The 22,906-nt window shown below is 46.1% G+C and overlaps 1 protein-coding gene across 4 annotated transcripts in view; it reads left to right on the top strand.

Annotated features, from left to right (window-relative positions):
* Palm2akap2 (PALM2 and AKAP2 fusion) overlaps positions 1-22,906 on the top strand; it is a 414,772-nt gene that overhangs the window by 218,316 nt on the left and 173,550 nt on the right. For all 4 annotated transcript variants that reach the window (XM_041657136.1, XM_041657131.1, XM_041657133.1 and 1 more), the window contains 2 exons: positions 12,700-12,814; positions 13,787-13,808. In XM_041657136.1, coding sequence (XP_041513070.1) covers positions 12,700-12,814; positions 13,787-13,808 — 137 coding nt within the window. The remainder of the gene's footprint in view (positions 1-12,699; positions 12,815-13,786; positions 13,809-22,906) is intronic.

Below are 22,906 nucleotides of genomic sequence, written 5' to 3' on the forward strand. Positions count from 1 at the left end.
AGGAGGCCATGTCCAAGGAGGTCTTGTGGAGGGAAGCAAAACTTGAGTGGATTCAGAAATAGCGAGCCCAGAGGGATGTGGGAAAGGCAGTCCAGACAGAGGGATGCAGGAAAGGCAGTCCAGACGGAGGGATGCGGGAAAGGCACTGAGCACAGCCCAGGCCCAGTGTGTGCAGGGATCCACTAAGAAATCATTTTCCATGGAGTTAACAGATCATATGCAGCCCATGAGTGGCTTCCAGCAAAGATGTAGCATTGTGGTATGGTTCGACCTATTATGGACTTGAGGGTGCTGGGGCTGTGTGGACAAGCAGATTGGTTGGCACGTTGTTAGAGGCATTTAGGGAGGCCGTCTTATTAGGGTTAAAGAGAAGATGGGATGGAAGAGTTTTGGAGCAAATTGGCTCATATATTCATATTCAGTGTGTGTGTGTGTGTGTGTGTGTGTGTGTGTGCGCGCACGCGCGCGCGTGCGCGCACCCTCATGTACAATGCTTCTGCCCACAGTCTTTCAATTTTCATGGTGGCACTGAAGGGGTACACACCAGCAGAAACTATGCTTTGGATTGTAACTTTTCTCTTTTCCCAAGCTCGTCATACATGGTAAGATCTCTCTTAGATGCTGGGCAGTGGCAATCGATACGACTCCCAGTAACCATGAAGTTCTGGGGGATGAGCACAACTGATTCTGTTCAGTAGATTGGGTTGCTAAGTTGTTCTGTTTGGGGAGTTACATGTAGCATGGTGGATTTCTTGGGTGACTCTGTTGTAAGTTATGGGCCATCTGTATTGGTGTGGCGGTTGCCAAGGAACAGCAAGTCTGAGGTCACGACAACATCCAGGGGGTCTTAGGCTGGGTAGATTGTCCTGGTGCTGACAATGGAGCTAAAACCAAAATGCTGGAGAGCAGAAAGCTTGAAGGAGATGAGGCTGGTCTTTCCTGGGTTGAGTTTGAAGTGTTTATGGATGGAGCAACTAGAGGATTTTTGCTGTTGTTGTTGTTGTTGTTTTGATTTTTCAAGACAGGGTTTTTTTCTGTGTAACAGTCCTAGCTGTCCTGGAACTAGCTCTTGTAGACTAGGCTGAACTTGAACTCACAGAGATCCACCTGCAGCTGCCTGCCGAGTGCTGGGATTGAAGGTGTGTCCCACCACCACCCTGCTATCTAGAGGATTTAAAAAGCAGTTGTCCACAGAGGCTGGGGGTCTGCAGTGGTTCTGAGAATGTGGATTAGGGAGGGCATCGGCAGGTAGGCAGGAATGATACAACCCAAGGCTGGACACGATCAGCCAGTTTCCAATGTCGAGCAAGCAGTGGACCAAATGTGCACTAAAGAGAAGCCGGTGAGGGGCGGGTGCTGAGAAGAGGGCTCAGCTGGTAAAGGCCTCGCTGGGAAAACGTGAGGTCCTGAGATTGATACTTTGGTCTGTGAAAGTCGGGGATGGTAAAGCTCACCAGTAACCAATTTCAGCACTGGGGAGGCAGAGACAGGAGGATCTCTGGGGCTTTCTGGTCAGCCAATTTGTCAAATCAGGGAGCTCCAGATTTGGTGAGAGACCCTGTCTCAAAGAATCAAGTAAAGGGCTATAGAAGACACGTGGCATCAACCTAAGACCTGCACACACCTGGACACCGCTCTATACACAGACATATACAATGCACAGGAGAGAAGTGGGACCCGCCCCCCTGAAGAGAAGAACGGTCATCAACAGTGTATTCAAAAATGAAGACTGGGTGCCTTTGAACCCAGCACTCGAGAGGTAGATGCAGGAGGGTCTCTATGAGTTCGAGGTCACCCTGATCTATGTAAAGAATTTCAGGCCAGGCAAGGATACTTAATGAGACCCTGTCTCAAAAAAAGGATACTTAATAAGACCCTGTCTCAAAAAAAATTAATTAATTAAAAAAAAAACAAGAACAATAAGAAAGGTTGGGACTACTGAGGGAAATCTGAGTACTGTAACCTGAGTACTTGGGAAACTGAGGCAGGATGGCTATTAACTAGAACCTATCATAAACATAGCAAATTGCAAGCCAACCTTGGCCACTAAACAAAAAAGAAAGAAAAGAAAAGGAAGAAAAAGAAAGGAAGGAAGGAAAGAAAGAAAGAAGAAAAGAAAGAAAGAAAGAAAGAAAGAAAAAAGAAAGAAAAGGAAATCCACAGCATGACATTCAGTTCAGTGGTAGAAAGCCTGCCTAGCATGCATAAAATCCTGGATTTGATATCAAACATTACTAACTAAACAATAAAGGGAAAAGGCCATGAAGATCTGCTAGACTTGGCAGTAGGGATGGCATGGGCATTACTGAGAGCAGGTTCAGTGGAACGAAAGGAAGGCAGAGTGAAGAAGGTGAAGGAAGGAGGGTGATAGAGAGGCGGCTATGAGCTGCTATACCTGCAGAGATCCGGAAGAGGGGCGTTGCAGTCACTGGGACAGGGGTCAAGGCCAGGCTGAGAGTGGGGAGTCCTGCTTTCCCCACCACTGTCAGTGTCACAGGAGCCCAGAGGGAGGGGGCAGGCTGGGGTGAGGTTGGAGCGGAGCCTGGAAGGTGTGAGCGTCCAGCAGAGGAAGTCATTGGATCTGGGAAGGAGGCGGTGGAGCCTGGCCAGGGCTTTTCCTATGAAGAGGATATGACCTGGACATTTGGAATTCTGAGAGGGACCTTTCTCTTCTCGGTCATGAGGGGTGACGTGGGAGAAGTGAAATGGGCCCAAGTTTCCACTGCCACCTTGCAGTCGAGGGAGGACCTGTTCTCTCGCAAGGACTAATGGAAATCCGGTTTATTTAAGGGCCCTGAACATTATTCATTCTGAAGTGCCACACGGCCTACTGTGACTCCAGATACACTCGTGGGAATAAAAGGAAGTGGTCTCCTTGTGGGTGGCAGTCACAAATGACAAATATTTGAGGAGTGTCCTAGAAACACATGCGTATCTTCCTGGAATGTGGAAAATGGGTATGGTAGCTACCTACTTGGTGAAAACAAACAATATTCTTCCCAGCGTTCTATCTATGATACAGAAACAGAGAAATAGAGTGAGATGTGGGGCTACACAGTAAATACTGCTAGAGCAAAAGCTGGGATCAGTGAATGGGGTCGCAGAAAATCTGGGGCTGCAGACAGCAGAAATTAATAGGGATTGATTGGACCCATTATTTTCTCTATTCTTGGGTTATTCTTTAAAAAAAAAAACAAGCAAACTTATTTCTGCCTAATAACATAGTTGGCCTAAATCAGTTAAATTGGTTTGTTTGCTTATTTTGAGACAGAGTCTCACATAGCTCAGTCTGACCTCAGATTCATGGTAAGCTGAGGTTGGCCCTGAACTTTATTTATTTTGTTTTGTTTTTTGAGACAGGGCTTCTCTAGCCTTGGTTGTCCTGAAACTCTTTCTGCAGACCAGACTGGCCTCAAACTCATAGAGATCCTCCTGCCTCTGCCTCCCGAGTGCTGAAATTAAAGGCAAGCACCACCACCACTGGGCCAACCCGGAACTCTTGATCTTTCTGCCTCCCCTGCTGAATGCTGGAATCACAGGGTACCACATTGGTTTGGGTTAGGTAGCCTCTACTCCTTGGTCAAGGAGCTGGACCCCCTAATCACGAGTTTTACCAGACCCACAAGGAAGCCCAGAGAACTAATTTTTCTCCCTAGATGAAATAGAAATTGTTTAAGGGGAAAGGGGCAGAGGAAAATGGAAAATCCTAGAGAGAAAAAATTCGCATCTGCTGTCTACCTCTGCTTCTGTTTCTACAGTCACCTCTGAGACACATACCGATCTGTGTTTGGCTTCCAGTGTAGAACTGGAACCTCAAAGTCACCAGTGACTTTCGTATGAGGTGATTAAGATGCCACACTGCAGGGTCAGCGCTTAAGGCTCATCCTGGTGACGTTCAGTTCATGGCCAGTGACGTAAAAAGATGCTGTGGTTGTGGTCAGCTGAGATCCCCTGCTGAGACTTTTACTGCAGCAATTTGGGGCACAGTTCCAGCCAAGTCTTAGTTACAAAGGTTGATTAACAGTAATGAATTAAGTCTTGCTTCCCTCCCCCTCTTCTGCTGAGCCACTGTTAGGGCTCTTGAGTTCTCACTATCTTCAGCCCCAAATCTTGGAAAATTTCTAAGCATTCACTCAAAATTCGGCAATGTATGTGTCCTGTATCAATTGGTATGTCAGGACCAGCCGATTTGTCCACATGTCTCTGAGAACTGAGGAAAGAAATAGACAAAAGGCAGGAGATAGAATCTTCTAGTGAATACAGCAACCGCCCCAAGTTTATTACTCACAGCCCTTATATACCCCGACCAAAAGGGGAGGGCAAAAGACTTCCTTACCAATGATACAAGGAACAAGCAAGCCTAATCACCTCCTTATATCACAAAAAACACCTAGTAACCATGCCCTAAGTCAAATGTCCTGCTCTCTGGCCTTTGAGGAGTAAGACACCCAGTAGCCACACCTTTGGTCAAACATACTGTTGTTCATCCTTGAGCCTTGAGGAGCAAGGATAGGTTTGAATTCTCTGACCTTTAGTCAAGAGAGAATGGATTCAAGACTGTGGGCTCCCATATTGGGATAAGATGTAGATCTGCGTGACAGTCAGCTACAAAGACAGTGGCTTAATCATGAGGTTTATTTTTCCCTCCTGTGGGCACATAGCCACGAGACATTGGGTGGTGGTCTCTGGGAGTTAGTCAGGGACCCATGTCACCTCTCTTAACTGTCAAGGGGACCCTTGTCCTATGTGTTGAAAATGGTACTTAAAGCTTTACCTCCCATGATGCATTTCAGGCAGAAGGGTAAAGGAAGGCTAAAGAAGCAAGGACTGAGTAAGGTTCTATAAGCTACCCTATGATACTTTTGCTTACTTCCCTTTGGTCAGAACAGGCTACATGTGGCTACAAAGAATGCTGAACAATGTAGGTGTCTTAGTTAGGGTTTCTCTTGCTGCAATGAAACACCATATCCAAAAGCAAGTTGGGGAGGAAAGGGTTTATTTGGCTTACACTTCCATATTGTTGTTCACCATTGAAGGAAGTCAGGACAGGAACTCAAGCAGGGCAAGAACTTGAAGGCAGGATGATGCAGAGGCCATAGAGAGGTGCTGTTTATTGGCTTGTCCCCATGGCTTGCTCAGCCTGCTTTCTGACAGGACCCAGGACCACCAACCCAGGGATGGCATCACCTACAACGGGCTGGGCCCTCCGCCGTAAATAACCAATTAAGAAATTCTCACTTAAGTTTCCCACCATTCGGATAACTCTGTCTTGTGTGTCAAGTTGACATGACTGTCAGGCACAGTGGGCTTTATCCTGTGTGGCTGTACACCCTGCTCAGCCCTGGGGATTGAGTTGCCGTGAAGCAGCGAAGAATGGGAACTTAGCAACTGACACTTTCTTTGCAGTTTTTACACATGCTAGACACATAAGAATGGAGGGGTGGGAGGCGGGGGGGGGGGTGGCCTGCTACTCTAAGCAGCTCTTCCTGTGGCTCTCATTTTGGCAGGCTGGGCAGGCAGGCACCTCACTTGACTGCTCAGCTGTGAAGCTGCAGTTCGGTAGAAGGGTGAATTTAGCTAGCCCGGCAACATTAGCTTTCATTCCGTAAGAGCCTGTTGAGAATCACACTCGTGTCAACTGAGCAGCAGTGTGGAACACGCCTGTATGTCCCTCAGGATTGGGAAAGATTGGAAAGGCTCCATCTGCTGTCAAGATTATACTGGGTTACAGCCCCGTGGGAAAGTCCTTGCTCGCTCCAGAATATGCTTAGGCTTCTGGAGATTTCACAGCAGAAAAAAATAATGACACCTTGAAACTTGCAGATAAATGGATGGATCTAGAAAACATCGTATTGAATGAGGTAACCCAGAGCCAGAAAGTCAAATATCATATGTACTTACTCATAAGTGACTTTTACACATAAAGCAAAGAAAACCAGCCTACAATTCACAATCTCAGAGAACCTAGACAACAATGAGGACCCTAAGAGAGACCTACATGGATCTAATCTACATGGGAAGTAGAAAAAGACAAGATCTCCTGAGTAAATGGGGACCATGGGAGAGGGCTGAAGGAGAGGGGAGAGAAAGGGAGGGGAGCAGAGAAAATGTATAGCTCAATAAAATTAATTTAAAAATTAAAAAAAAACACATTCTTAAGATAGCTGAAACAAAAGAGTCAGGCTAGCTATTTCTATAGCATGCTGCAGGAATTAAGTGAGAACCTTAAGAACTACATCAACCTCTTTGAAGGGTAGCCCACCATGGTCAAACATCTTCCAGAAGGATCCATTTTTTTTTTTATGTTGTTGTTCGAGACAGGGTTTCTCTGTATAGCTTTGCAGTCTGTCCTAGAACTGGCTGACCTCGAACTCACAGAGATCTGCCTGCCTCTAGCTCCCAAGTATTGGGATTAAAGGTGTGCATCACCACCGCCCAGCCAAAGGATTCATCTTTTAAAAATTTCACTACCTTAGCATTGCCGCAGTGAGGGCCATGCACGTCCACTGCCGGGGAGAGCACACTATCCAAACCATGTCAAGTAAACCAAGAGGCAGAGTAGAATCATAAAGTGGGCTGCAGCAGAAAAAATAGAAAAATAGCATGAACTTCAAAGATGGAGGCAGAGGTCCATGAGTCAAGAGCTGCAGATGGCCAGAGTGGGAGGGAAAGGAGGAAAGGAATGCTCCCCTAGAGCCTCTAGAAGGGAAGCGAACTCTGACATTCTGATGTTTGCCTGATGTCCCCCCATGTCAGGCGACTGACCTGTGGCTATGGAAGCTACTGTGTATTGAAAGTCACTGAGCTGGTAGTGGGTGTCAGGGCAGTAATGGGGAACTGCTGTGACACTCCCCCCTGTGAGGTACCCTGTAAGAGAAAGAGGAAAGCAAGGTGTGTGCCACCGAGGGCAGCACTACGGCTCTTACAGAGCTTTTCCGGAAGTTCTCTGCCCCTAACACACACACACACATACACACACATGCACACACATACATACACACATGCATATACACACATGCACACACATACATACACACACATTTACACACACACACACACATGCACACTTTTGTGACTATGTTGTCCACACAAACTGCCCCATGGCTGCTGTTAGCTACCGTGGAAGCTGTGGTATGTACACTTCATCTGGGCTTATTGCTCTCCCCAACAACGTAGTCTTTTGTGAAGGAAGAAAGAATGATGCCGGGCAGACAACTTGGGGTTTTACCCCACACAGCCTCAACACATTGCTCTTTACGTTGCCCTTCCTGGTCTTTAGTGTGTGTCTGTGTAGGTAAATCGCATTGCTTCACTGAGAGCATCTACGAGCAGACTCTGTGCTTGATTTATCTTCCTGTCCCTGAATGTGCTCAGCACATTGCCTGGTACAGAGAGAGTATTTGCATAAAGCTAGAGAGACGACTGCATGAAAGAATTTAAACAAGCGATGATAGATGTACTATGCAGAGTCAGAGGTCCTCCATGCTCTTCCGGGAGGATGCTGGGGGCAGTGATACATTTTACAAGCCCCTTTAGCCATGATCCAAACCATCTCCTGCGTTAGCTCTCCGCGGCTGCCCTGTGTTCTTACAGTACTCTGTGCTCAGAAGGAACCGAGACGGCTGGTCGAAGGCTGTTGCGTACCTGTCGCAGCCTGTGGAGCCTTGATTAACCTTGCGTATAAATTACATTTCTGCCCATTTGTTATTTTTAGCACAGCCATAGCTGCTCGGAACCTGGAAACCGAGTTAGGTTTCAGTTGTGAAACTACAAAGCAGCAGCACGCTCAATCCCAAGACACTGTATCTTGCCATCTTCCCGAGTCCTGAGACTCAGGTTTGTAGGAGTGAGGTGGGGGGACTTAGAACCTGGCCCAAAGCCACAGATATTTTGCAATGAAACTCAGCTTCTCAGACCTGGCTTACTTAGGCTGAAATAGGCTCCCATTCCCTCTCGTCATTACATTTGGGCTAAAACTCGGTTGGTATCACCAAGGTTTAGTTTCGCTGTTTCCCTCTCTCTCTTTCTTCTCAGTTACACAGCACGGTATCACGACCCAAATCTTTAGCATCTGAACCATACAGCTGAACTCTCTGAAACCGAAAGAGCAGGGGCAAGCTGTGGAGATGCAAGTCAGGCTGTGGTCACCAGGTCGCAGAGAAGTCTCAACTGCCTGGGGCTGCTGACCTGGATGGAAGCTCCCTAGGGACATCCCTTCCCCCCACCCCCATACCTTTATTTAACACAATTTTGGTTTGTTTTATGAGCCCTTGAAGTATCTGCTTCCACTTGGGTTTGTAGGTACTATTAGAGAACACTATTTTAACTCCTTGAATTGACACCAAGAAGCTGAGGTCCTATTTATTTCACCCCCTGTGAGAGACTGTCTTCTCAGCATGGGTTCTCAGGAGCATCTAAATCAGGCAATCAAGTTAGATAAGTAATATGTAATTTTCTTATTATGTTATTATTTATTTGCTTTGTGTGTGTGTGTGTGTGTGTGTGTGTGTGTGTGTGTTGAGGAGTAGGAACATGTACACAAAAGTCAGAGGACAAGCCAGGCAGCGGTGGCACATGCCTTTAATCCCAGCACTCGGGAGGCAGAGGCATGTGGATCTCTGTGAGTTTGAGGCCAGCCTGGTCTACAAGAGCTAGTTCCAGGACAGGCTCCAAAGCTACAGAGAAACCCTGTCTCTAAAAACCAAAAAAGAAAAAAGAAAAGAAAGAAAGGAAGGAAGGAAGGAAGGAAGGAAGGAAGAAATTCAGCGGACAACTTGCAGAAGTCAGTTCTCTCCTACTGTGTGGATCCCAGGGACTGAGCTCAGGTTGCCAAACTTGGAGGCAAGCACCCTTACACGCTGAGCAGTCTGGCTGGGGAGCAAAGCCAGGATTCTGAGTATGCCAGGCAAACAGTCTAACACTGAACTGTGCACTCAACCACACTAGATTTTAAGTGGAGCAAATACTGAAACTTAGAACAACAAAATTAAAATAATCTATAACCCTACTACCCAGTGACTGATATTTTCCTATTTTTTTCAGTATTAATCGTTATTAAAGGGTAACCTACTTACAATTCAGATTTGGGGGGAGCAGGAAGATAAGTTCTTTGTAATCTTTCAACCTTAGGTAGTATTAGATAAATAAATATATCCATAAAGTATGAATGCATATATGTGAAATATAATTGCGATATACATTATCGAGGTACATTAGAATATAAATAAGATTTTATGCACACTCATATTTGACCTGTCTCAATTGTTACTACAGTAGTGCAATGTAACAAACTCCACCCACCTGTAATCCCGGCACTCAGAGGAGAATTATAAACTCAAGGCCAGCCAGCTACAGTAGCAAGACCCTATCAAAACAAAAGAAAAGACGGGGATGAGGTGCAAGGCTTTAATCCCAGTACTTGAGAGGTCGAAGCAGAGGCAGACAGAAAAGCAATGGTAGGCAGATGTCTGTGAGTAGAGGCTGGACAGGCCTCCATTCGGAGTTCCGGCAAGGGCTGCATGAAAAGACTGCCTCACACAAACAAAAACAACCTGCCTCCCACTCACTATCTGAAGCTTGAAGTTGTTTATTCTGACTCTTTAGCAAGCTGGGCTCTGCTAAGTGGCTCTGGGTTACAGGCGTTTCTACCATGAACAAAACTCAGATCTGTTCTGAGAACAAGGTTATCTAGTCGTCTCTTGGCTCTAGCCAAGAGGTACAAGGAGCCAAGCACAAGCAAACCTACCCAAGCCTCTGTTTGTACTTTTGTCTTGTTTGTGCTAATGTCGTTAGCCAACACACCTCACATGGCTAAACCCAGAGTCAAGGGGAAGGAATGCAAGTTAGTGACTAAGAGCAATGTTAGTGGTCCAGGGAAGTAGTTGTTCTTCCTGGGGAGGCAAAGATGAGAGGGAGGGACACACACACACATTTGTATGCATGTGCTTGTGCGTGGGTATGTGCGTGTGTAAGTGCAATGTCCATGGAGTCCAGAAGAGGGCAACAAATCCCCTGAAGTTAGAGTTACAGGCAGTTGTGAATCACCTGACGTGGGAGCTGGTACTCGAACTCAGGTCCTCTGAAAGAGCAGCAAATGCTCTTAGCCACTGAGCTATCTCTGCTGTTCCCAAAGTAGGGGCTATTTTAAAGGCTAATATCTGAGGCGTCTGCTGAGATCCTCTCATATGAGATTTAGGTGAAACCTCAGAACTCACCTGGCCACTAGTTCCATGCACTCTAAGAGATCTCTGACCCGGAAATTGCATTGCTGCAATTTGAAGGTCACTCAGCTGTCCCTTGTGTTGCTCCAGTTCCGCTCTCATGTTTTTTATTTATTCCTCCCTAGAATATTTCACAGGGATGTATGCAGAAGATTTTGCTGAACATTTGGGGCAGCAAATGAGTTTTACATCTGCATTCAAACCTCTGCGTCATTCAGCCCCTCTCATTTGGACTTGATGTGAATTTAGCCCACACTCAGCCTCCCTACCCAGTGCTTGCTGGAGAATTTTCTCTGGTCTCGGGAGTTCTGATCAGCTCATCTCAGCTTTTGTGCAGCCTGGTTCAGCTTTCATATTCATTCATGGGATATCTGTACATTGAGAATGTGTGCCCCTCCTCACCTTGAGAAATGTTTGATTCAAGTGGGGAAATTAGTAATGCCTGTTGCTATTTGGGAGCCAGATCATTCTCCTCTGCAGGGACTGTTGGTGCATTGTAAGGTGTTTGTTAGCATCTCCAGCCTCCAGTTACTAGATGTCAGTAACACCAGCGCTTGTGCCCTGGAGTTATAAACAACCAGAACAGAGATGTTGCAGCCTTCTTCCAGGAGGAAAAAAATATCTCATTAGAAAATTGCTGCTAACTCAGGTGGTGGTGGTGCACGCCTTTAATCCCAGCACTCGGGAAGCAGAGACAGGTGGATCTCTGTGAGTGTGAGGTCAACCTGTTCTACAAAGCAAGTTCCAGGTCAGTCAGGGCTACACAGAGAAACCCTGTCTCAAAAAATTAAAAAAAAAAAGGAGGGAAAGGAAGAGAGGAAGGATGAGTGAATGACCAATGGATAAATGAATGAATGAACTAAAAATTCAAACCAAAGCATTCAAGAGAGCCAGAAGTGTAGAGTCTTTTAGACAGAAGGTTTCTATCTCTGCATAACACACCATGACCTGGTTGCAATACGACATTGGCCCACTATTCCAATACATGCAGTGTTTTTGAACAAGGATTATGTGAGACTGTAGAACCAATGCAGTAAGAGCTAGGACAGTGATTGGGAATGGGGGGGGGGTGGGGCGCGGGTGTTGGACCTCCTGGCTTGCATTCTTGTGTCAAAGCTCTGAAATAGTTACTGAACCATACAAGTCCTTGATGATCTCATCTCTAAAATGAAGTTCTCTACTCATAAAAGTTATTGAGAAGGTTATATGAAATAACCCATATGTATTGGTAAGGGTTCTCTAGAGTAACAGAACTTATATATTTATTTTTATATAAAGGGAATCTATGGGAATGGCTTATAGGTTGCAGTCTAGCTAATCAGTGGTTGGCTGTAAATGGAAAGTCCAAGAATCCAGTAGTTGCTTAGTCCACCAAGCTAGAGATCTCAACTAGTCTTCAGCAAATGCTGGAGTCCCGAAGAAGTAGGCTCTAACACCAGTGAAGGAACGGATGTGCTAGCAAGGAAAAGTAGGCAAAGATCAAAAGCTTCCTTCTTCTGTGCCCTTATATAGACTTCCAGAAGAAGGTATGGTGCAGACTAAGGGTCTGTCTTCCCTGCTCAAGATCCAGATCAAAGGACATTTCCTGCCTCAAAGGTCTAGACTAGAAATGGATTAACCCTCTTCAAACCAAGCAAAAAATCTCTCCCAGGGGTGTCCTCCATTCCTGGCTCACAGTTCATTCCAGATGTAGTCAAGTTGACAACTGAGAATAACCCTCACACCATGTGAATTAGTTCTTGGAACAGGGAATAAGTACTCATCATTATTCCTGTCATTATATCGGGAGAATACGAATGATGAGCTTTACCCACAAGCATAGCCATAGCTGCTCTTCTGGAATAGTCTCAGAGTCTCGTAGCAATACTAAAAGTTCCCGTCTTGAAACTATACAGAATAGTTGTATCACCTAAGAAACTGTCCAGAAACTTGGGGGCAGTTGTGTCTGTCCCATCCATTGTGTCTGGTTTAGGCAGTAGAGGTCCGAGAGGGAGAGACAGTAACTACAAGGTTCTGGTCACCAACCACTTCGTAGCAGTATATTTCCTTTGAGGAACACTAGCCTTTTGCCCTTCGGCCTTTTGCCCTTTGGCCATCTAAAGAAAAGAGGCATTCTTCTGAAATCTGAAATGGCTAGGAGAATCTGAAGCTTTTTCCTTCCAATTGTATGCCCAGAGCTGTGTGAACCCAGTCTACCTCTAAATAAGAAATTTACACATCACCAGGGCAATGAACAGACACAAAACATGTTGCAGAGTGGTGACCATGAAGCAATAAAGGCATGCCTGGGTTATTTCTCTTTGGTCAATGTCTTCCTGGCAACAGAGCTACAGGATACTCCGTAATGGAAAAGCCTTGGCCTGGTTTTTCAGGGTAGTGAGCAGTGGGAGGCACAGGTTGCTCAGCAGGAAGGTGGCTGCTTCCTTGCCACTGGACGGCAGGACAATAAAGCATCTTGTCCTCTGTTTGTGTCTTCCAGGCTGGAGCAGGAAATACAAGCGCTCGAAAGTGAAGAGTCCCAGATATCTGCCAAAGAACAGCTCATCCTCGAGAAACTGAAGGAGACAGAGAAATCCTTCCAGGACTTGCAGAAGGTGAGGAAAGAAAAGCAGCATTTCTCTAAATCACAGGGGTGAAGGGGCCAGGCCCCTAGAGAAGCAGATACAACAGTGCTTCTCAGCCTTCTTAATGCTGTGACCCTTTAATACAGATCCTCATGGTGTGGCGACCCTCCAGCCATAAAATCATTTTGTTGCTATTCATAATTGTAGTTTTGCTACTGTTATGAATTGTAATATAAATATCTGATATGCAATATATCTGATATGTGACCCCCCAAAGGGTTCACAGCCCACAGATTGAGAACCACTGGGCCTGAGAAATCTGAACCCTACCCTGAAAAGAGCGCAGAAGTGGCAGGAGCCAGGTCCATCCCAGAAACAGAGCAGCCCATCTGCATTGGGAGGCATGGAGACGTTTGATTAATCCTGTTTATCTGCTGATCTCCCCACCCCTTATCTCCCAAATGTCTGAAAAGTCTTCAGATTGGCACCAGAAGTATAAATTCAGCCCCTTTTAAGCAGGTTAGATGACTCTGTGTGGGTTTAGTCAGAATTCCCTTTGAGTATTCCCTTTAGGAGAGGGCGAGAGGAGACCTGTAGCAAGTGGGCGGGAATCCCAACACACACCCTGTAAATGCATGGAATTCCCCCACATGAAAACAAACATTTCTGTGTGGTAACACAGAGAGGCCCTGATTTCTCAAAACCCCATTTTCGGCCTCCTGCCTCTGTGATTACAACAACAACAAAAAAAGCTGTATACAATTAAGTTCATGACAGGACTTTTCTAACATAGCATTATCAACGCAACTCAGGAGAGTTGCTGGATGGTTGAAATTATACTCAGCTGAGTAGGGCACATCCTTAACTGACCCCAGAAGAAAAGAGAAAAGCAAGCTCGGATCTTTCCTGTTGCCTGCTGAGTTCTGGCTCTGTGTCCGGGGCTGGGGGTTGGGACACGCCACACACGCACAGTGATGCTCTGCCCTGCTTTTGTCTCCACAGAGTTTCTCCACGGCTGATGGAGGTAAGTGCTCTCTACCCTGGCTGTACTCAGATGCTTCCCTCCTGGTCCACTGAGTGGGTCTCATGCATACAGGCTCACCAGGAGACAGATGTGAAGTGGCCCTTCCTAAGGACATCCCTGGCAAGGGCGTCAAGAGGTCAACATTGCCATCGTTACTGCCTCTGCTTCTTGACTTGATACTTCTATTAGCACATTGGCCAGTAGGTTTTTTTTTTTTCCAGTTTAAGCCACCCTAAAGACTTGCTGTTGGACTTTTCTTGAAAAGGGTTGGCAAAAGAACATGCTAGAGTCAGAACTAAGTTTCTTACAGGAACCAACCCATCCTCACAAGTCACTAAGTCTCCAGGTCACATGAGAGGTGTCTTGGTGTTTAGGAAACCCTTCTAAGGCCTCTGGAACTTTCTTTGGAAAGGATAGAGGACCTCTTTTCCTCCATCCTATGCCAGCAGTGTCTCTCTAACCTTCCAGCGAAATTAGATGAGGCAGAATTTCCTCCCTCCCATGACATCTGACCCTGAGCCCTGGAGAGTGAACATAGGACTCTCGTACCCCTGCTCCCAGCCAGACAGAAGGGACAGGTCTTTCTCCTGTCCCCTCCTCTGCCTTCGTGGGCTGTGGGGATGAACTTGGGAATCTCTTCTGGGATTCACTGTATCCCCTGACCTCAGCTACAAACTCAAAGTTGCTGTTTTCATCTTGGCCCTCATGAGATGGGCTTTGAAATGCAAGGGTGCATGGGAGCCTCAGCTGCTACCTGCTTCTCATGTGGCTCCCACACAGTCAGCCTCTAGCTCAGGAAGAGGACGAGGGGTCAAAGGACTTGGCTTGGCATCAGAATGTTTCCCATTGTCATTGAGGGAGAAAAAAAAATAGAGGATCTGGATTTCTTCTGGATCGGCCACAGACCAGGTATTTGCAGGTAGGACAGTTCTGTCTGGTACAAAAGATAGGCAAAAATAAAATAAAATAAAATAAAATAAAATAAAATAAAATAAAACAATAGAGAAGATATCATGAACCCCACCCCCCAGCAAGTAAAAGACCTGTATTTGAGCTCCCTCGTAGGTGATCTTTGAGAAGACACCAATGAAAGCCTCTGTTCTCAGAACCTGAGGCAAGGGACGCACCAGCAGGAACTCTGGGAGAAAAGGACCAACCACATTTCTAGGAGAGAAGCCCAGCCCCCTAGGTTGTGGCTTAACTGGGGCACAGGTGAAGGGGGTGGCCGCGGGCACGTGGGGGCACTACACAAGAGAACAGCAGAGTTCATGTATCGGGGAGGTGGAATCGCTGCCAGGCCATGCTGGGGCTGGAACACGTACCCACAGACACTTGCATCTGCAGAAGTCATGTTCTCTCATGCTGTGCTCCTCCCCAGTTCCTTGTACTCCATCCTCTAACCAGAACCTTCCTTGGTCTTTTCTCTGATAGTCGGGGTAGGGAGGGAATCTGTATACCCTGCCCCTCAGCTGGGTGTGTCTGGCATAGATGTCTGTGTAGTCTACTACTTAATAAGCCAAAATGGAGCCATGTTGCAATCTGTTACCCTAGTCTCTTTCCTTTGTGTCCCAGAAACCCCACTCATTTCCTCCTGCAGCCTTCCCACAGTTTTTTCTGGATCCTGCAAACACTCCCAGAGGCAGGAAGCAGCCTGGCAAAAGACTTTGGAAGCCCCAAGATGGGTGAACACAGGCTTAGAAGGCTATGATTCTCAGGGATCCTGGGGAGGTATTTCTGTGGCCTTCCCTGTCACCCTACATTGTGACTCCTGACCTCTGTGTTGGTGACTTCTCCATCAGTTGTACCTACTAGCAAAGGAAGACGTCTAAGGAAGGGCACACATGCTAATAAGAATATGATCCATGCCAAGGTCATTTTATGATCTGAGAATAAAACCCCAAATGCATCCCACTTGGGGAACATTGGGCGGTCTGTTTTCAAATTCTTCCTTCCAAAAATTCTAAATTGATGAGACCTTCTTAGAGTCAATCAACTGTTGCTATTAAGACTTAGTAAGAAATTATTCTAGAACAATGATACTGAAAGAAAAACCTCAGTCCCAGTATCATAGACGGGCTGGCCACAGACTCTAGTTCTAGCTTGGACTATGTGAACTGTGTAGTTGCTGCAGAGTGTCAATCCCAGCATTCTCTACCTAAGAGTGCATATGTGTGAGTGCGTGCGTGTGTGTGTATGTGTGTGTTTGCAGACACACACACAATGGCTCTTCTTTGGGTACCCCCTGCATATGATCCCACATATATTAGAGGAAGTGGTAATATTGCTGAGTCTTTGATGGTGTTTGATGTCATGGAAGCCCTGCTCATCAAGAAGAGTTCATTCCACTCTTGATTGCAATTTCCTGATGAAGTTATAATGCGTCTCTCTGCTATTTAAATAACATTGTTACCTACCAGAGCCTTCACTGCTTTATGTGAGTATAAATCACATATGGTATATACTTTCTGTGTGATAAATACCAGGACCAAAAAAAAAATCAACTTCAAGGAAGAGTTTTTGTCAACTAACAATCCGAGGTTCAGCATAGTAGGGAAGTCAAGGCAGTAGGAATTTAAAACAGCTGGTCACATTGCACCCACAGTCAAGAGTAGAGAGAAGTGGCTACGTGTCTGCATATTGGAGCTCAATCGCCTCTCTTCATTGACACAGTCCAGGATCCCCTATGTAGGAGATGGCATCACCCACAGTGTTCAGGTATTCCCGTACCAGTTAACATGAGACAGTCTCTCAAGGGGCTGGAGAGACTGATCCGCATCCAAGAGTACTTGTTGCTCTTGCAAATGACCCAGGTTCAGTTCCCAACACCCACAATGTGCCCTCCAATTCCAGGGGATCCAATATCCTCTCCTGAATTCTGAGGGCACCAGACATGGATGTAATACACATGATACATACAGGCAAAACACTTATATTTAAAAAATAAAATAAATCTTAAAAAAACTTAAGGCAATTCCCCACAGATATGCCTATAGGCTAACCCAATCCAGAAAAACCCCTCATTGAGACAGTTTTCTCAGCTGATTCTAGATTATGGCAAGTTGACAGTTAAGGTAGCCAGCATAGTGTGTAGCTACAGTATATATCTAATGTGAAGCCTTGGCCAAAACAAACAAAGGCTCATGTACGTCCTGGGCCTATCCCAGTCTCGCTGTTGGATGCTGTTCTTAGATTCCTGTCCTGTGCCAGTCTGTGGTGTCCTGTAGCCACACCGTGATTGGGAAATCTCTATATTTGGTTGCCTATTAAGTCTTGTTTCAAGAGTTCTCAGCGGGGCTGCACTTCCAGTTATAGCTACACGTGTTCTTCATAACGACTGCAGTGTTTTAGCTGGGCTGGAACGAAGATGCGCTCTGAATTTCTGCCCCTTATGTGATGTGCTTTATCTTCTCTGACAGCAGAGAGAAAAAGAGACCCCTGGTGTTAATAGAAAAAGGACGCTAGTTAATAGTTAAAGGCCATTTGCTATTCTGTGTGCTGTGTTTTCACAGACCTCCTGGCTATGTAATAAATACAGTTTAGTACTTCCTTCCTTCTTCTCCTCTTCCTCCTCCTCCTTTCCTTCTTACTCTTCTTCTTTTGTTTTTTTTTTCTTTATGGGGGAGGTGTGTTTTGTTTAGTTTTGTTTTAAGACAGGATCTTTCTATCTAGTCCTGACTGGAGCTTACTCTGTAGACCAGGCTGGCCTCCAACTCACAGAGACCTACCTTCCTCTGCCTTCTGAGTGCTGGGATTAAAGGTGTGCACCACCACACCTGACCTAAGGTTTGCACTTAAGGATACGTTGAGGAGGCTACTCTGGTATCCCTCTGACATCTCCCTCTCTATCCCTTGTCTCCTAGCAGAAGTCATGTAGCCCCCAGCCCTCTGAGAGTTGTGGTCATTGGGCCTGCATCTGGCGCACATTAGACAAGGGTACTTCCGTCACCCATTCACATCTGTCCCGGAGCAACCTCCTAGAGTACGATAAGACATAAGCCCTGAGCTACAGGTTCTTTCAGAAGCTCACTCTTGTGTCTATAAGTGGCGTTTGCTTCCAGCTGCTAAAATGTTCACCCTAGCAACACTATGCCTAGCATAGAATGTGGTAGACACGTGTGTGCTCAATCTCTGAGGTCTTACTTGGTCTATTTAACGGCTTAAACCTCCATTTCATTTGAATGCAAAAGGTCATACTTGTGGAGGTCCCTCCCATTCCAGAGGTGTATGGAAGTCTTTGGTGAGACTCAGAAGGTCTGCAAGGCTGGTCTAGTCATCGTCCCTCTCCTTAGTTGCTCTAGTACCTGATAGCTCTGTCATCTTTTCATGAACCGCCGTTGTCAAAAGGCTCCTAGCCCCTCCAGACTGACGAATGTCAAGCTGCTGCTGTCTCTGGCCCTGCCTTGTGCTTGCCTGGGGCACACATCCTCCCAGACCTCCCCGCAGTGAGAGCAGTGAGACAGCTGCAGTCTCCGAGTTCCAGAGTAATAGAAGCTCAAGGTTAGAGAAATATATTCAACGTTGGTATGGCTACGCAGCCCCCAGGCTCAACTCCAGACCCGTCTTTAGGGATTCCCTTCCAGGCAGCTTCATAACCGCTTCCCAGCTGACTTCCTTCCTGTAGCAAAAGGATTTTCAGATCTGTCTTTCCTGCCCGGGATCCGGAGCCTGTGCAGCTTGGGGAAAGAGAAGAAAATGCGAATCTTGCTCCGGTCTAGTGTCTTCTTACCTCGTGCTTATGTCGTGTTCCTTGTTTTGTTTGGCTTGGGGGATTGTTTGGGACAGACTTGGACTAGCCCTGGCTGGGCTCGAATTCTACACACAGTGGTTGACCTCAAACTTGCGGCAATCCTCCTGCCTCTGCCTCTCGAATCCTGAGATTACAGGTGTGCACTACCATATTCTGTCTGGGGTTTTGTTGTTCTTCTTCTTGGGCTGGCTTGCAACTTGGTATGTAGCCCAGGCTGGCTTGAACTCATCACTGTCCTCCCGCTTAACCTCCCAGATGTTGGGATGACAGGCCTAAGACACCTTATCTTTATTATGTCCTGTGTTTTTATCCCACGTGGTTGATGTGGAAAAATAAATCCATTGTCTTAGAGAAATTCCACCTTTGCCCTAAGAACACGATGGTTCATTATCAGTACATCCTGCAGTGTTCGGACTCATATGTGAGTCAGTGTGCATGGCCCGGTTGCCATGGAGTAAAACTGATCCTAGTCCAGTGTCTGTTTATAGATCTTTCCAGTGTAAAGGCTAAAAAAGGGCGGGGGAGTAAGAAAAAGATCTGCCAGAACTAAGGCAACATAATAGGTGTAAACAGGGCACAGAACTAGAGAGATGACTCAGTGGCTAAGAGCACAGGCTCGGCAATCATGAGGACTAAATTCCAGACCCCAGCCCCAGCATAGTAAGTCAGGCATCCCTGTGACCTCATCTCCAAGGGGTGATAGAAACAGAAAGACTGCTGGGGTTTGCTAGCCGAGAAAATGCAAGCCCCCAGGTTCGTAGAGAGACCTTGCCTCAAAGGAATAGATAGAAAGTGGTAGAGGAGACACCTCCCGACCTCTTCCAGCCTCTGTGGGTGCATGCATGTGCACACACAAACACACACGACTATACACTCAAGACACACATATACTTTTTTTTGCGTTAGGGCAGGTGTAAGATGTGAAACAGGTAAAGGGCTGATGGGGGCCCAAAGTGGGAAGAGCTAGGGCTTCCGTCCCAGGTCCTGAGTAAACTGCGGGCAGTAGGTCACAGGGTAGAATAGAAGAGAAACTGCAGGTGAATAGCTACACAGATTCTGGTGGGGGCCCGTTGAGGACACAGGGGGTCGTTCCATGCCACTACTACTGAGTGATTATTGTTCCAAGATCCTGGGACTTAACCACGACGCACAAAAAGAAGTAGCATCGCACAGAGCCCAGCTGCCTAGCATCTTCCTTCTTTGCTTTCCTGTTTCTCTCTGGGAGACTCCCAATTCTTTTTGTCTGGCTCCACGACTTTCCTTACCTTAACCTTGGCATACCAGTCAGTGTTCATCCCCTTCAGGTTTCACCTCCTAAGTGGGCTCGTCAAGGTGTTTATCCAAGTGCAGCTGATGGTCTCCCTCCTTAGCCCAGTGGCACACGCTCTGCTGAGCCAGCAGTGAGTTCACTTGACCATGTTATTTGGAACCTCAGCCTGAAGTAGCAAGTTATGGGATGAATTCTGGAGTTTGCTCTCACGTGTGTAAACAGTGGCCTTCTGAATGAATGTATCTCCGAAAGCTCTGTTTCCAGTTCAGAGAACACACTTGACCTTTCCCCCGCTTGCCTTGCATTTATGTTTGTTAATACAATCGGGGACTACAAAAACTACAAATCTCTGTTTCTAAAACTTTATATTGATTTAATATAGATTATGTATAGTCTCCTTTTTGTCAATAAACAGTGGATTGACTAAGCTAAATACATATTAAATATATTTGTCACTCTTTCTTACGTGTGAAGAAATTATGCTTTGGAAATAACATCATTTTAAAAATCTTCAGAATGGATTGCTTTTCAACTCAGGCAGAAATTTCCTTCCATTATGACCTGGCATTCTGCTTTGCTTTAGTTCTAGATTTTACCATGAGTGATCTTTATATCTATACTACAAATGAGCTGATTTAACTTCCTTAATAATATACATTGTGTACACACTTGGTGCTGGCCTAAGACCCAGGGAAGTCATGATGAGCAGAGAGCAGTCTTTGTTTTCATTGAGTTTCCTAGTCGAATACGACAGGAAAGACAGTTAGGAATCACAGGAAATGTATTTAGACTAGAATACGGAAGTACCGTACTGTAGTAAAAACGCAGATGTTCTTAACCTGGAAGGCATAGAACTTCATCCCGGGAGTGATGGGGAGGAGGGGTAGCGCTTAGGATGTGTAGGAAGTCACACATAGAGCAGAGTGCACAGGGGTGAGCCTAGAGGCACACAGGAACAGATGCTAGACTTGGGAGGGCATAAAGTATGAGAGAGAGAGAGAGAGAGAGAGAGAGAGAGAGAGAGAGAGAGAGAGAGAAACAAATGATAGTGCTAACAATTCGGGAAAGAAAGCAAGGGGGAAAGTCAGAGAAAACCCTTACAGCCTTACAGGCATTTATGTTTATTGTTTGGGGATCATCAGGCAGTGAATTCTAAAGAAATGATCTAAACCAAGACTATAAACAGCCATGTATGTGATATTGTTTTTATAATTTCCAAAAATAATTTGTGCATTTAATTTTTTTTTTGCCGAAAGAAGACCGCAACATAATATACTAGCCATAGTCCCACATAGTGTACTTAGTATCTACTGGCTGCAAATGAGTCCGATTCTGTTATTCTATAGTAGGAGCACAGTAACTGATTTTTTTAAAAAAAATCTTTCACTGGACATTGGTGGCCCATGCTTTTAGTCTCAGCACTCAGGAAGTTGAGGCAGGCAATCTCTGTGAGTTTGAGGCCAGTCTGGTCTACAGAGCATGTTCCAAGGAGGGAAGGACAACCTTCACTTTCATTTAAATATTTAAAAAAGAAAAAAGAGGGATTAAGAGCACTAACTGCTCTTCCAGCGAACCCGCAATTCCCAGCACCCACATGGCAGCTCACATCTGTCTGTAACTCCAGTTCTAGGGGCTCTGATCCCAGCACGCAGACATGCATGCAGGCAAAACACCAATTTACATAAAAATAAATAAAGAAAATATATTTTTAAAAAGGAAAGAAATAAGAACTGGGCATTGGTGGTGCACATATTCCAGCACTTAGGAGGCAGAGGAGGGTGGATCTCTGAGTTTGAGGCCAGCTTGGTCTACAGAGCAAGTTCCAGGACAGCCAAGATTATACAGAGAAACCTTGTCTTAAAATATAATTAATTAATTAAAATTGTACGTATGCATATGTGTGTATATGTAAATATGTATACATATTTCAGAGATAAATTCAGATTTTCTGAAAACTAGGTTTTGGCAGTAGGGGACAGAGTCTGTCTTTAAAGGGGGATTCCTTTTGGTAGTTTCAGAGGGATGAAAGCACCCAGTAGGGCAGGGAACACAGCAGTAGCCACTGCTACTTTTCTCTGCCGGACAGTGTCAGTGTATCAGACTTGTCTAGCATGTAACAAGGCCCTGGATTCAGCCCCAGCATTGCAGAGGGAACAAAGAGTAACTCAGTGTGGTAAGAAGAGAAGGGGGACACACTGTTCTTTGCACATCTCAGTGGATATCCCGTGTTGGCTCAGTGGTACCGACTTCATCATGCCTCTAGTAACTGGGCCGCCTTTGCTTCTTTCCACCACCTGGACTCATTGTTCTAGGTTCTGGAACTTTCTGATGACTCTTCCCATACACAGACACCCTTGGGACTTGAGCTCTCTGGCCAGGATCCCTCCTGCCTCAGCTACTCTGCCTACTTCCAGCTGCTGAGCTAACGCTCGCTCAGCCTTCTTGACACTGATCGCCTTGTCCGTTATGTAGGGCAAGCAAGCTGCTGTCTGGGCAGTGAACCAGTGCTGGGCCTCCCAACACTGTGCCTGTTGTATTCCCTGTTTTCTGTTCCCAAATACAGTAAGCTCGGCTTCCTCTCAGCTCCCTGGCCTGCCAGTCTGGTCACCCACAGCGGATCCATCACCAGGGCAGGAAGGGGCCTGCAGAGAAGCTGGTAAGTCCCCAAACCCTTTGGCTTTGACTCCAGGACTGTCCGGGGCCTTGTGCTCTTCTGAGCTTGGTTTGTGAGATAGGTGCCCTGGTGTCCTCACACAGAGAGACTCTTCCTAGCCAGCTCTCAGGTGATGCGGCACAGACAATGGCCACACAAGGCAGGCCCTGGCCCCATAGGTACCTGAGGTCTAGTAGGAGGGAGATGTAAAGAAACCACAGGACACTGTCTCTCCAGCTTCGGTGGGAAGGGGACATGTTCTTCTAGTATCTGTGGTCACTGTACCTCGCTCTGCTCTTAAGGTGAATCTGTATTGTGTGTACTGTGTCTCTGGGGTTTTTGATTTTCCTCACTGATGTTGTAGATCCTGAAGGGGCTGTGCTTGAGGCTGGGTGGGAAGGATTTTCAAAGCTTATGAACCTCTCGCA

This window comes from Microtus oregoni, unplaced genomic scaffold (genome assembly GCF_018167655.1).
Source record: "Microtus oregoni isolate MIOR12 unplaced genomic scaffold, Mior012 000008F_ref0000371, whole genome shotgun sequence".
In the NCBI taxonomy this organism is placed as follows: Eukaryota; Metazoa; Chordata; class Mammalia; order Rodentia; family Cricetidae; genus Microtus; species Microtus oregoni.